The following is a 12,826-nucleotide window of genomic DNA, read 5'->3' on the forward strand; positions in this document are numbered from 1 at the left end:
TGGATACCGCTCCTCGGGGGCTCCCCAGGCAGTGCACTGGGTGCCTGCGGCCCACAGAGGTGGGAGCTGTAGTCCCTGGCATGCCTTGGCCCACCTCTGCCCAGGCAGGTGTCAGTTTAGGCCTGTGACCCAGCCTGGCTGAAAGATCCACTTTCCCTGCAGCTTGTCGAGCTCTGCCAGATTTACAGCTGTGCCCAACCTTCTGCGAAAGCAGCCCATCAAAGCTGTTTTCTGACTGAAAAACAAGAAAGCTTTTTCTCTCCTGATCAGAGTGGCTTTCGCTTTGCCACCTTTTGCAGTGATTATGCTTCCCTTTTTTTCCTCCTCCTCAGCCTGAGATAGGCACCACACTGCCTCTTTCTAATGCACAAATTTTTAGTGATTTTAAGCACCTTTATGTTCTTTTGCAATTCAGTGCTCAAACTCCATTTTAGCACTTGCTAATTTGGCAATAATGGTAGTCTCCAGAATGGTAATTAGTGAACAAAAGAATGTTGCGCTGTGTGACCGAGCAACCAGGCTTACACCCCCACACCACCTCCCTCACACCCACCCCACCCCCACCCCCACCCCCCCCGCCTTATTTTCAGCCACATATCAGTATGCAGGTAATGGAAGTGTAAATTGCTTTATGTAGACGTTACTGATGGGTCTCTATTTGGTGCCAATTATTAGCTTTTTTTCCTTTTAAGAATTCACTGATCACACTGTTTTAGTTCAGAAATACCTGCGCTTTCGGATTGCTAAAATCACAGCACATAGTACTAACATATCTGTCTTTTCTGTGATCCTTGAATCTTTTCAGGCATGACAGTATATGGACACGTATCAAAGGTTTTCTGTTCTTATGTTCTCCTGTTGCTTGCATGAGTATCGCTTAAACGTTGAAAACAAAAGCATTTGTGTTCTCAAAGACAGAAGGCCTATTGCAACGCAAAGTCTCTTCCTCAGGGTCTGTATGTGACATTTGCTGTTCTGCCGTATAAGAATTAAACAGATGCTGCAAATGCTTTTAAATTAACCTGTTCATTTCTTCCTTGCTTGGTATGCGGGTATTCGTTGAACTTTTTTCTTTACCTATTCTACTATCATTATACTAATACTAATTAACACTAACACTGCCTTAAAATAAAGCCTTTCTAAGGTCAAATAGTCAAGCATTCAAAGAGAGGAAATGTTCGGGAGACTTGGGAAGGTATTTGCTCTTTTTCGTGTGAAGTGCTTTCTTATGCCTATAAACAAGGAAAGAGGCAGCAACGTCATTTGTGCTAAGCTGTACTTTGCTGTACTTTATTTCTTGAAAAACCTGCTGTGGATGTTGATATAGCACCAGTTTCAGCCTGAAGAAAAAGGCTGGACAAGACTGTGAGAGAACTAATAATACCTTCTCACAGGAGAAATGTGTTTCAAAAAAATATCAATCAGTCATACAACCTGACTCATTATAAAAACCAAAACTCTTGTATAGTAGCCATGTTTGGTTTTGTGAGTCTAAGGATAATGTTCTCCTTGCGACTGTTAGCATTGCTGTCAAAGGGGGAAGAAGCATCCCCATCCTTATCACTGGTGCAGGCTTTAAAGTGACAGAGAGCGAGCCAGCTATTGCCCATCACTGTTGTCAGGTCTGTAAATTATGTGCCGTTCCCTCCGAGTCTGAACGGGGATATCTACTGAACAAGGTTTAACTTGATGTTATTTTTAGAACAAATTACATTGATTGCATACTATTTCAAAGGCCCCAAGTAATAAAGTACACAATTAAATATATCTGACGAGTTTAATTTCTCTGTGTGGTTTTAGGTATAAAAACTTAACTATTTGTTTTCCAGACTCTTCTGGCAAAGATTTCGGTCCTACTCTGGGATTGAAGAAGTCCAGTTCTCTTGAGAGTCTTCAGACTGCTGTGGCTGAAGTTAGAAAGAATGAACTCCCTTTTCACAGACCCAGGCCTCACGTGGTCCGTGGTCGGGGGTGTAATGAGAGTTTCCGAGCTGCCATTGATAAGTCTTACGATGGACCTGAAGAAGGGGAAGAAGGTAAGTTGCTAATGGCACTTATTGAGGGAGCCATCTTCACTTGGCACTGCTGAAGACCAACTCAATGCACATAAGCACGTGATTTAATCCAATAGAAGTTGATCACATTTTAAAAGCTGTTCATGTCTTCTACTGAACAGAGCTGTCTTTGCAGTACCCCAACCAACCTTGGCTGTCTTTCAGTGATCTCCGTCGGGGTGGGGGTGGATTGGAGGATTTAGAACTCAATCCTTAAATAATTATATTTTTGAACTTCAAGAAGCAGCTGCCTTTTTCAGATTACATTAAATTTCAGATTACATCTTGCTTGTTTTACAGAGCTGTCTACCATTCCCCCTTCTCCAACGAGGAAATTTGTTTCCTGTGTACAGACAAGGCAGAGTGTACTGATAGCACCCTGCTGCTCATTCTGTCACCATGGGCTTATAGATCCCAGACTGGAAATACATCTTCTTTAGCATGAAGCATAAAACTGCTTGGATCCTGAGCCCCCCAAACAGAACCACACAGCTCTTCTCCAACTAGACAGAGCAGTTTATGTATTTCTTGTTCAGCCATTAAAATAGAGAGATTCCGGGGAGTGAATGAAATTGTTTTGTTACGTAGGTTGGATGTGTCAGTTGCCAGAATCTCTTGTTGAAGTAAGCTCTCAGTGTTTGCATCCCAACATGTCAGTTTTCTCAAGCTGATGGAGGTTAACAAGCTAGATTTCAAACAGAAGAGTAAGAGTGTTCTACTATATCAGGATTTTTCTATCAGGAATAATAACTAGAAAACAAGTCACTAAAATAACTCAGTATTCAATTTACAGCAGAAATATTGAATTAACTAGATATGTTCAGTCTGTTTTTTAAATTATTCAGTTAAATGAGTAAGTGTTGTGAGTCATTTGAGCACTTTGTAGACACTCATGCTCTATTTCATGTGTTTGCATTTTGGTGGCCCCTAGCCATCCTCACTGCTTCTTTTCATTCTCTGCAGATGGTTTCTCTGATAAGAGCTCTCACTCTGGTCAAGAAGCTCAGAACATGGAGTCTGCCCCTCCAGGGAACCCTGAAATAGAAGATGCAGAAAACAAAGCAAAAAAAGACAAAAAAAATAGAGACAAAGAGAAGAAAAAGGAAAAGGGCAAATCTAAAATCAAAGACAAGAAAAGGAAGGAAGAAAATGAAGATCCAGAAAAGAAAAAGAAGAAAGGCTTTGGTGTCATGTTGAGGTACGGCATTTTAAAAAGCAGAACAGCTGCCTATTCTTTTTATAACGTAGGAAACAACTTATACTCTCATAAAGTAGAGGAAAAATTATTTCACTTGGACTCAAAATAATGTTTATGTTATTTAAAAAGAAATCAGTTTATACTTTTACACCAAACTTGTAGCTGAGGCAGAAGACATTTGGCAGAGAAAATGTCTTTTAGTGCCTTTGAAATTCATTCCCATATGTCAGGAAAGATTCAAGGTTTCAGGCTAAAAACAAGCGTGTGTCAGTGGGAGAGGCTTTGTGGGGAATATTTCTGAGTAATACATGACCCGCTCCCATGCTCAGACCTTCGCCTTTTCTTCCCTTTCTTATCTGCTTCCTTTACAAGCTTTGGGGAGAGGAGGATGGCTCTTGTAACTGTAAACAGGCTAGTAATATTTGCAGTTGCTGAAAACCACTAGCTATGATAAAATCTTCACTTCACAGCTTCAGCCATTGCCTGCAGTGGTCAAAAACTCACTGGACCTTTCTGCCCAGCATGCAGGTGTTTGGATTTCTCCTGTCATTATTGGTTGATTTTGCATCTCTGGAATAATCAGAGATTAGATAGTTCTTCAGGCCATTTCCTTGCTATTGCTGAAGTCTTTGGTGCTGTAGGCACTCTGGTTGCTATCACCCCTGCCTCTGGTACCTGTTTGCTCTATTGAGGATTAAAGTGTTTCCATTTGAGTAGATCTTTGCAATTAATATAGAGTATGTGAATGAAAAATAATGATCACCAGGAGGAATCTTGTGTGAACACTTAATGTTAGCTTTAGGAGGCTATTGTTTTTTCTTAGCATGCGGTATTGTAGACAAGCCAGATACATACAAAAGCCACAGTAACTGCTTAGGCAAAGGTGCATTCAACTAGTAATCTAAGAAATTCAGCTGTAAGATCATTCACTTATAATGATATTCATTAGGATGTTGATACATGAACTTACATTGCAGCATTCTGTTGATACATCCTCTGGAGTCAAATAACTTGTGTTATATTGACAAGGAAGGTTTTCTGCCGTGTATTGTCAACAGAAATCCTCAATGTTGTCCTATTTACTTTTGAACACTGTAGAGACATTGTCAAAAATATACAGGCATACTTATGTGCCAAATTTGCATTATTTCAGCAGTTGTTAGTGTTCATAAGGTGAAGGTGCCGTGGGTATACCAGTCTGCATTCAAATGGAGCTCTTCAGGAATGCTGAGGAGGCACATGCTCGCACCTGTGCATTGCATGTGCATTTGTGTTCATATTCTTTAAAGAAATAGGGCTTAACATAGAACAGTAGTCAAAACACTGAATAATTAGGAGGGTGACTTCAACAACTCTCATGTGTATATTAAGCTTTATGTCTATTTTCATTCTTCTTTTTAAGTCTTTGGTGTGAATAGGGCTGTTGGAAGAGGAGGGTAGTGACACAGAGGTCTGACAAAAGCATAAGTATTCTGTTTCATGTATCACTGGCAGATTTGAAGTTTGAAGTGCAAAGTCTTACTTACGGGGGTGTGATGCCTGAGCCAGAAAGAACATGGGAAGACGTCAGAATCCAAAACAAGCGATTGTAGTTGACAAAAAATCTGATCATGATCAATATGCAAAGCTGGGAACAGTAGGTTACTAGTTGTAGTGATTCCCTTTTTCAGAATATATTTCACGTTTTGGTTATAGACAAGCTTTATACATCTGTTCTTTTCATAAGCTTGCTTTTTCTTTAGATTGATAGTCTTCCCAGCAGACAGTAATTGTTAATATTTTTTTATCTGTATGACAGCACAGAATGGGAATTTCTATCCCACACCATTTAAAATCTCTACAAAGCCACAAAGATGGAAGCAACAGGTTATAATGAACAGAGGATGAGTTGTGTGTAAGAGCTAACAGTTCAGCTGGGAGGTTTTTAGGGGTTCTGTGTCCTCATCACTGTTTTTTCCTAGAATTTATAAAATTGTTCTTGAAAAGAAATTCCCTCCTGAGAAGGTGAGAGTCCTAGGGAATCCCAGCCATGATAAAAGTGGAAGAAGGGTGATGACCTGTAAAGATTGAACAAGAGCAAACTGTGAGATTACAAAAGAATTGGGGACCATATGCCCTGTTCAAGATGAGCAAAACAAGGCTGGTATTTTTTCAGGGAGAAACTGCTGGGGATGACATGAAAAACAAAAACAATCAATCTGAATGTTTTTAAAAGAAATAATAGGAAACTAATGGGGGAACTTAGAAGGCATCAAATGCTGACTAAATACTAGATTTGAGGCATTTTCCGAACTAGAGTTTTGCACTGACGTGAAGAGCAAGAAGTGAGTGTCAGGAGGGGTAGGGAGGAGGAAGCTGCAGTAAGAAGGTTTGAATGATAAAGTATTTTAGCAGCACGGATGGAAGGAAACAGCCAGATTTTTTATGACATTGTGGAGATGAAACTGGCATATTTTATTGGTAGAACATCTGTGGAATGATAGAGAGAAGCTGAAGATGATAAAGTTGTGAGCTTCTGCAGAAGGCAAGGTGACTACTAATTGTTGGTAGCTAAAGAGAAAGAAGTAGAGAGAAGTATTTAGAAACAGAAATGAGCTCAGATTTTGACGTGCGGAGTTTAATTAATTTAATTTAATTAATTAAGGAAGGGGAACCTGCCATAGGAGGCATTAGAAATGTAAAGGCCATAAGGGAGCAGAAAGATGGAGAAAGGAAATCTGTGGTGTGCCTTTTGTAGATATGGTAGTAGTTGTACTATGATCCCCCATGTGAGAAGCCACTAAAATGAGGAACAAGAACCACAGGCCCTGCTAGACTGACAGAAGAGAAAGGCCAAACAGGAAAGAAGTTAAGAAAGCAAATGGCAGGAGTGGGAAGAGGACATATTTGCCTGGGATCAGGCAATGCCATGAGTTTTTTTTAAACTAGTTCGTTGACTGCAGCCATGTACTTAATTGATCCTACCAAGTGCTGGAACCAGCATGCTGATACATTCACACTGTTTGTAATTTGGGGGCTGCTTTGTTCAGAGCTATTTCGGCTGTGCCTGCATAGTTCTGCTGTGCTGCGTAGATGCATCCAAACAGGAAAACAGACTTGCTTGAACCCATGTCAAGATTGGGTTGAGGTAAGTAGGAGATGGTCATCTGTGGTGAAAGCTCCAGGACCAGAGGACGGTGAAAATATTTCTGAGATCTTGCCAGCAAGCTCAGTGGTAATGAAGACACATGCACTTTCTGGCAAATGACTAGGAATCAGGTGTAAAGGACAAAGGAAAATAGAATTCGAGGCTGAAGCAGCTGCTGGAAGTGTCACACACTTGACTACAGTGGGATTTTGTGCTATACTTGCTGGGTCATAGATACAGCTATAACAAGTTTTACCTTGATAGTATGTCCATGTGAATTGGCTTGTTTCTGCCTTATAGTCAATAACAAAGTATTTCAAAATATTAAAACCAAACCCAGGTATTTATCTGTAGTACAAGAAGTGTTGAGCTTTAGTCTTTTGCATCTGAAGATTTTGAGCATATTGGAATTGCTACTGCATTGGTTTTTTACTTTTTTTTTTTTTTAATTTAACAACAGAAAATAGCAAAGCTGTTAGTTGCTAACAGATTTCACTTAGTGCCTCATCTGTTCCTCAGCTGCTATTTACTTGTAGTTCCTGGTCTTTTTTTATACATACAAAAAAAAAGAATGATTGCTTTCCTGCTAAGCTTTTCCTGGATTGAAGCTTTATTTAGGTGACTGTGATTCAGGGAGACCATCAAGAAATCATGCTTTTATTTTTGTAATCATTGTTTTAAAAAAAAATCCTGTTGCTTACCCAGTATTAACTGGAACTCTTGGCTGCAGCATTTTAATGACTGTGGCACTTGGAGCAAAGTAGGTTAATAAACTGGAGATTTGAAATGCAGATGACACTGGTTATTACTGATTAGTAAAGTCTCTGTAATCCAAAGTACTATTTTACTGTGGTGCATACTGCACAGTGTTTGTGTTTCCTTGTTTGATTGGTTTGATGCATATATTGCCTGCCCGAGTACTAGATGTGCGTGTCTGCTGCCCAGAGAACAACAGAAGTTACCTCTGTTAACTGTTTGTATGTAACATCAGCTAAGCAAGCATTATATTTTACTTTTTGATGTTTTCTGGCACCTTGCACCATCATAGCTCACTAAATAACCTACCGCTAGACAACAGACGGCAAAGTAAATTGATATCATATATCATGAAAACTACTACATTAAATGCTTTAATTATTGGAGCTGTGACTAAATGTGTACTGCAGTCTCAGGAAAAAGCCAGTGTCTAGCATCTATGCAGAAGCTCTTTCAGAACAGAAACAATACTCAGTTCTATGCAGATACATAACAGCGGCAAGACTACACAAGACTACATTTAATTCTTGGTTCATACCCTTTCCTACATTGAACTGACTGATTCTTTCAGGGCATGGTGAGTCCTGAGGAGACTGCTAGATCTCAAATGAGCTTCTCTGTACTTCTTTTTGAAGGTGTTCTGTATTTTCATGTGCAATACTATGGTGAAACAGCATATTTGGGCCTTTGAATAAAGGTAGTATGTAGTGTCATTGGTTTAGAACTGTCAAAAGCCTTATGAGGTGTTTCTGTAGGCTGTTTGGAAGGGTTAATTAACTCCTTGGTGCAGGGTAGTCACTTAGTGTCAGGAATGCAGAGCTGATCTAACCAAGAGGTTAATTTAAAAAAATGTTCCTCAGTTTGCTAGGTGACAAACTCTAGATTTTAAAATTTTTATCTATAGTTACTTGATTGCCATGCTTTGAAATACTATCAAAATACTATTTTCTAATAAAGGTAGGATTTGTGTTGGTTCCTAAATTAAGTTGGAGAAAGACGGAACCTTTAAATCACCAGGGAAATAGGACCTCTGCTGTCGAGTGCTGCTCTGTATCCTAATCCCATAGCAGTTGTTACAGTCCTGGCATATAATAAACTAAGTCTATGGGGCTCTCACTACCTCTTCCAGATAGTGACTGTAAAAATTCTGGGCAGCCCTCTCAGCTTTATGGGTATGAAGGTAAGTTAGCTAATGGACTGCAGCCACACCGACGGCATTTTAATAGGTAGCTCCCCTAGGCAGAGACCAGTAGGCTGAAGTCATAATTTTTTTTTTTGTGGTGTAAAAATCTAAGAGCAAGTATGTGATTGGTGACTCAGAGTAAAGAGTTTTGCTGAAATGGAGTGCAGTGGGAGAACACCCTCTCATTCAGTGTTTATTTCTAGGCTGGATTCAGGGGAAAAAAAAAACCAACAACAAAAATACAACTAGCCTTCTTCATATAAGGCGACTCTCGTCAACTTGTCTTCACTAGCTACTTCACTAGCAAATATTTTCAAAATCAGTATAGGTGAGAAAATGTCTCTCTTACAAATATTGCGCATCAACCACGACTTGCATATTTGTGCATGCATACATGTAACTGCAAGCGCAGGAAGCAGGAATATATATGTGCATGTTAGTTACATTTGCTTTTTCCTCTTCAGAAATAGTACACTTTCCCACATAACAGTTCATCTTAAATTATTTACCTTCCATTTCACAATATGAGCCATGAATATTTTATTTTTTGTCCCCTTAATTTGAAAATTTTCCTTTGAGCTAAGTGCCTTAGTGATTTTAATTTTTCATTCTAGTTGGAAGACAGAAATGACCCTTTTTTCATTATTACTATTATAGGCCTCGTGCTCAGAATGATACTTTTTACAACCAGCACTGTTGAGCCTGTAATGGTGTTGCACAGTGGATAGCATAATATACAGATATTGACTTCCATTAAGTATAGCGCCATGGTAGCTTATAGAGGGATTTTTTTTTCTGCTCTGTGTTACCCTGAGAAGTTGAGCGTTGTAGAAGAAAAGTTAGCAATACAATGAAGAAAGAGAAAATAATAGAGATGTGATTTGCTGGAGAGAGGCAGCGTATATAACTTTTTCATGTATTTATATGTATGTACATATGATGCTGGAAATCAGTATGGATGTGGATAGATTAAAAAAAAACAAGACTAGATCAAATTATAATTTAATGAGGCTAAAGTTTTTTTAGAAGTTTTTCCTCAGTAGCAAAATGATCTGAGATGGATCATGCCCGTGTATTTGATAGACAGCATCAGTTAATGAGACAGATGAGTTATTTAGAGGCCTTGATTTCCTTTTGCCTAATAAAATTCCCACTTTTCAAATAGGTAAATTGGTAAATAAGACTCTTGTTTTCTTTAAAGAACACAAGAGCATGACAGAGAGGAGATACCTAATTAATTTAACGTATCTTGAGTTTGCCAAGTATTTTTAACTAAAAAAAGACAAACACCTCAGTTTACGTATATCACCACTTCTTTTCCTCCACCGTATTGATTTCTCCTTGGCTGCATTCATAGTCAGCCTAAAACAGAGAAAATAAGGGGGTTTTGTACTAAAATGATCATGTGGACTGCCTACTAAAGGCTTATTTGTTTAATTAAGCATCTGTTCTCTTCTTAATATGCATGCATAAATCTCATTAATGTTAGATGTATGCGAGTGCAGTGGAGAAGAATAGACCCCTTACTCTCATTGCTGAACTTGGATAACAAGATTTATATTTACTTAACAGATCAGAGCAGAAAGTTCCCTCTGACTATTTAAAAGGGCTGGAAATTACAAACTGTTTGCAAGGAGCATGCTTTTTGTGAAATAGTTGCATGTTCACTTCAAGCTGAAATATCATTATTCAAGCCATTACTAAGCAAAAAAAAAAAAAAAAAAAAAAAAAGCTTTGTGTTGCTTTGTGTGCAAGGTTTAATTTTGTGCACTACATCCTCTGTGTGTCCACTTAAATGTATACTTGCCTATCTGATATTAACCTCAGTGCATACCATGCCTGCCCCCCCAAAAAAAAAGTAAACTCCTGTCCTGTTGGAGATATGACCAGGTCTTTGCTGGAGGTGGCATATTTCCTCTAAGTGTCTGTCTCTTCTCTCCCTAGAAATGCCTTCTGCAAAAAAAAAGTCCTAGAAAGCAAAGTGTATTCTTGATGAATACTAAACACTGTGGCAGTGTGTTTATCCTTCATTCACAGTACTTGGCTGTTACATGTTCTAAAATGCATATCTTATCTGAGGATAAAACTTAATTCCAGATTTTCCATATAAGTTAAGGTATACATTGGGTATTTCTGCATGTAGTATGGATGCATTATAGTCAAAGATACTTGAGGGTTTAAAGTCATGCCCACAAGAATTTGAATTAAGGCTTCCTGAGCTGCATTTTGACCAATAAATATATATTTTGCTTAGGAATATGAGTTCTACCATGAGATACAAAAAAACAGCAGTTTTGCTGATTTTCTGTTTCAGTAGTTCTTGTAACATGAACTTGGTAAATGGGGGGGCTGGGGGGGAGAGACAACAATTAACAGAGAAATTATACAGAATGGGGCTCCTGACAGATTCCTTAACTACAAAGTGCTGGCAGGTGCCAGTTTAATAGGTATTGCCATTAACAGCCATCTGTAGAGAAAATGAAATGTACTCATCTCACTAAATTATGATTTATGCCAGACAAAGCAGTCAGACCAAAGTAATATTTATATTATAATGCAGAGTCATTGATTAAATGCACATGGCATCTCAAATCCAGTTGACATTTTAAGTTGAAATGATTGCAGACATGTAGCCATTTATTTAACTATTACTTTAAAAAATGTGTCTCTACTTGTTATTAATAGAAGAAAGTCAGACCTGACCAATATTTCAATAGGCTGACCTTTTGTTTTGCTGACATATAAAAGGAACAGAGCTCCTTTTGGGGTAGTCACAATTTCAGAGCATATGAAGTATGCTGGCTTCAGAAAACACTGACCCCTTTGAACCACTCTGTCTCTCTCTTTCCTCTTCTTTTCCACACAGGATATCTGAAAGAAAGTGGACAACAGATGGTTTAGGAGATAGGAAAATAGTCTGAGAGGCTTTGTTTCTAGTGCCTGCTCTGCTACTGATTTCTTGGGTGACACTTGTTAACTCACTTAGCTGCTCTGAGCCATAGTTATCCTTATGCAAAGGTTATCCCCTGTGCTTATAAAAACATTAAAAATAAAAAGATAACAGCATTTCCATTTCATATGATCATTGTTCAGGTAAATATGTTAAAAAAGAGATTTAAAAACTAGTCTGCCTACTCCTGTGAAAGTATAGCAGGCTAATAGTTTTAAGAAAATGAAATAGTAAGCTTTTTCTTGATCTAATTTTCCTCTAATTTAGAGGATTCTTCCTTCTCTGAGGAATTCTTACTGTCTTTCCTTTTACTTTTTTCCAGTGATTCCGATTTTTCTCATTTGTTAATCTCATGTTGACCAGTCTCTTATTTCTGCATAGCATCTCTCCATTCTCTTTGTAACCTTGTCTCATTATTGCTTACCTTCCCATCCATTTTTAGCTAACTGTGATCTGTTCTCTCTCCGGAAAAAAAAAAAAATACTAAGCAAGCCTAGCCCAGTTAGCTTGCAAGCTCAACCTTCTGCTGTTGCACTGTTACTGAGAACTGTTTGACAGAATACTGGGCTGCTCACCCTCACCCCTCCTTGCTAGTGCGTGAGGTGCCAAGCTGGGGTTTCCTCATCCCCTCTGTGCTACCTCCTAGCTACAGATACTCTAACCTTCAGAAATTCCGTTTGGAATGTAATGCCTCAGAATGATAGTTGACCTTCTATCTTTTACTCTGATTTTATGCCTTCTTGCTAGAAAAAGATTTGTCATTTCAAATTTAACATGGGTGAACTAATTTTTTCTCTGCAAATAATTCCTCTTTATGTCCTTACTCTCTCATCATGGAAATGAGCAGCATCTTCCCCCTTTCATAAAAGCTGTTACATGGGATGTCATCTTTCATTGAACCTTAAATCCACTCAGTGGGGCAGTGTCTAAAATTTGCCCTCCTCTTACACAACACATCGGAGACTTGACCACACAAAAGAAGCTTCTTCCCTTTCTGCTTGTGCTCCAGTTGCTTCCAGATTATGTCAGTCTCTGTTGTGGATCACACTGCTGGGTCGTTGTTCTGACTACTCTTGCCCGACCCTGTCAGCGCAGCACCAACCTTGTCTCCTTCCCAGTGTGGTCTGCGTTAACAGACCACTGTGGTAATATAATGCTTTTAGCAGCCATGAACGCCAGCCTGCCTCAGCAGCACGCTTTCTACAGCAACAAGTTGCAGCATGTTTGGGCAGAAAGTATTTTATAAAGCCCTTCAACTTCCCTAAGATGTGCTTCTGCTGTAAAACATCTATGCCATGTATGAACATTGGCAGAGCTAAATGAGTGATGAAGTAAGGCTTTGTATCCTTTCCACCCCAGCTCCTGCTTTCTCCCTCTCTCCACCAGTAGTAAGAAAGAAAAACCCTTTACAGCTTACTGCTCTGCACCGTATTTGGCTGTGTCACGTTCACCTCCACTTCTCGTCATTTGCTTGGAATCTGTTAGGATGTGAATGCAAGGTGCAGGATTGATCCTCACCCAACGGTTCCTGCTTGTTTCAGCTCCAGTGTTAACTCTA

At 39.0% G+C, this 12,826-nt stretch overlaps 1 protein-coding gene across 4 annotated transcripts in view; it reads left to right on the forward strand.

The window, feature by feature from the left end:
• The window catches only part of PARD3B (par-3 family cell polarity regulator beta), a 442,892-nt gene that overhangs the window by 294,947 nt on the left and 135,119 nt on the right, over positions 1-12,826 (forward strand). For all 4 annotated transcript variants that reach the window (XM_075093709.1, XM_075093712.1, XM_075093710.1 and 1 more), the window contains exons 17-18: positions 1,830-2,036; positions 3,018-3,252. In XM_075093709.1, coding sequence (XP_074949810.1) covers positions 1,830-2,036; positions 3,018-3,252 — 442 coding nt within the window. The remainder of the gene's footprint in view (positions 1-1,829; positions 2,037-3,017; positions 3,253-12,826) is intronic.

The sequence above is a fragment of the Phalacrocorax aristotelis genome, chromosome 5 (assembly GCF_949628215.1).
Source record: "Phalacrocorax aristotelis chromosome 5, bGulAri2.1, whole genome shotgun sequence".
Classification (NCBI taxonomy): domain Eukaryota; kingdom Metazoa; phylum Chordata; class Aves; order Suliformes; family Phalacrocoracidae; genus Phalacrocorax; species Phalacrocorax aristotelis.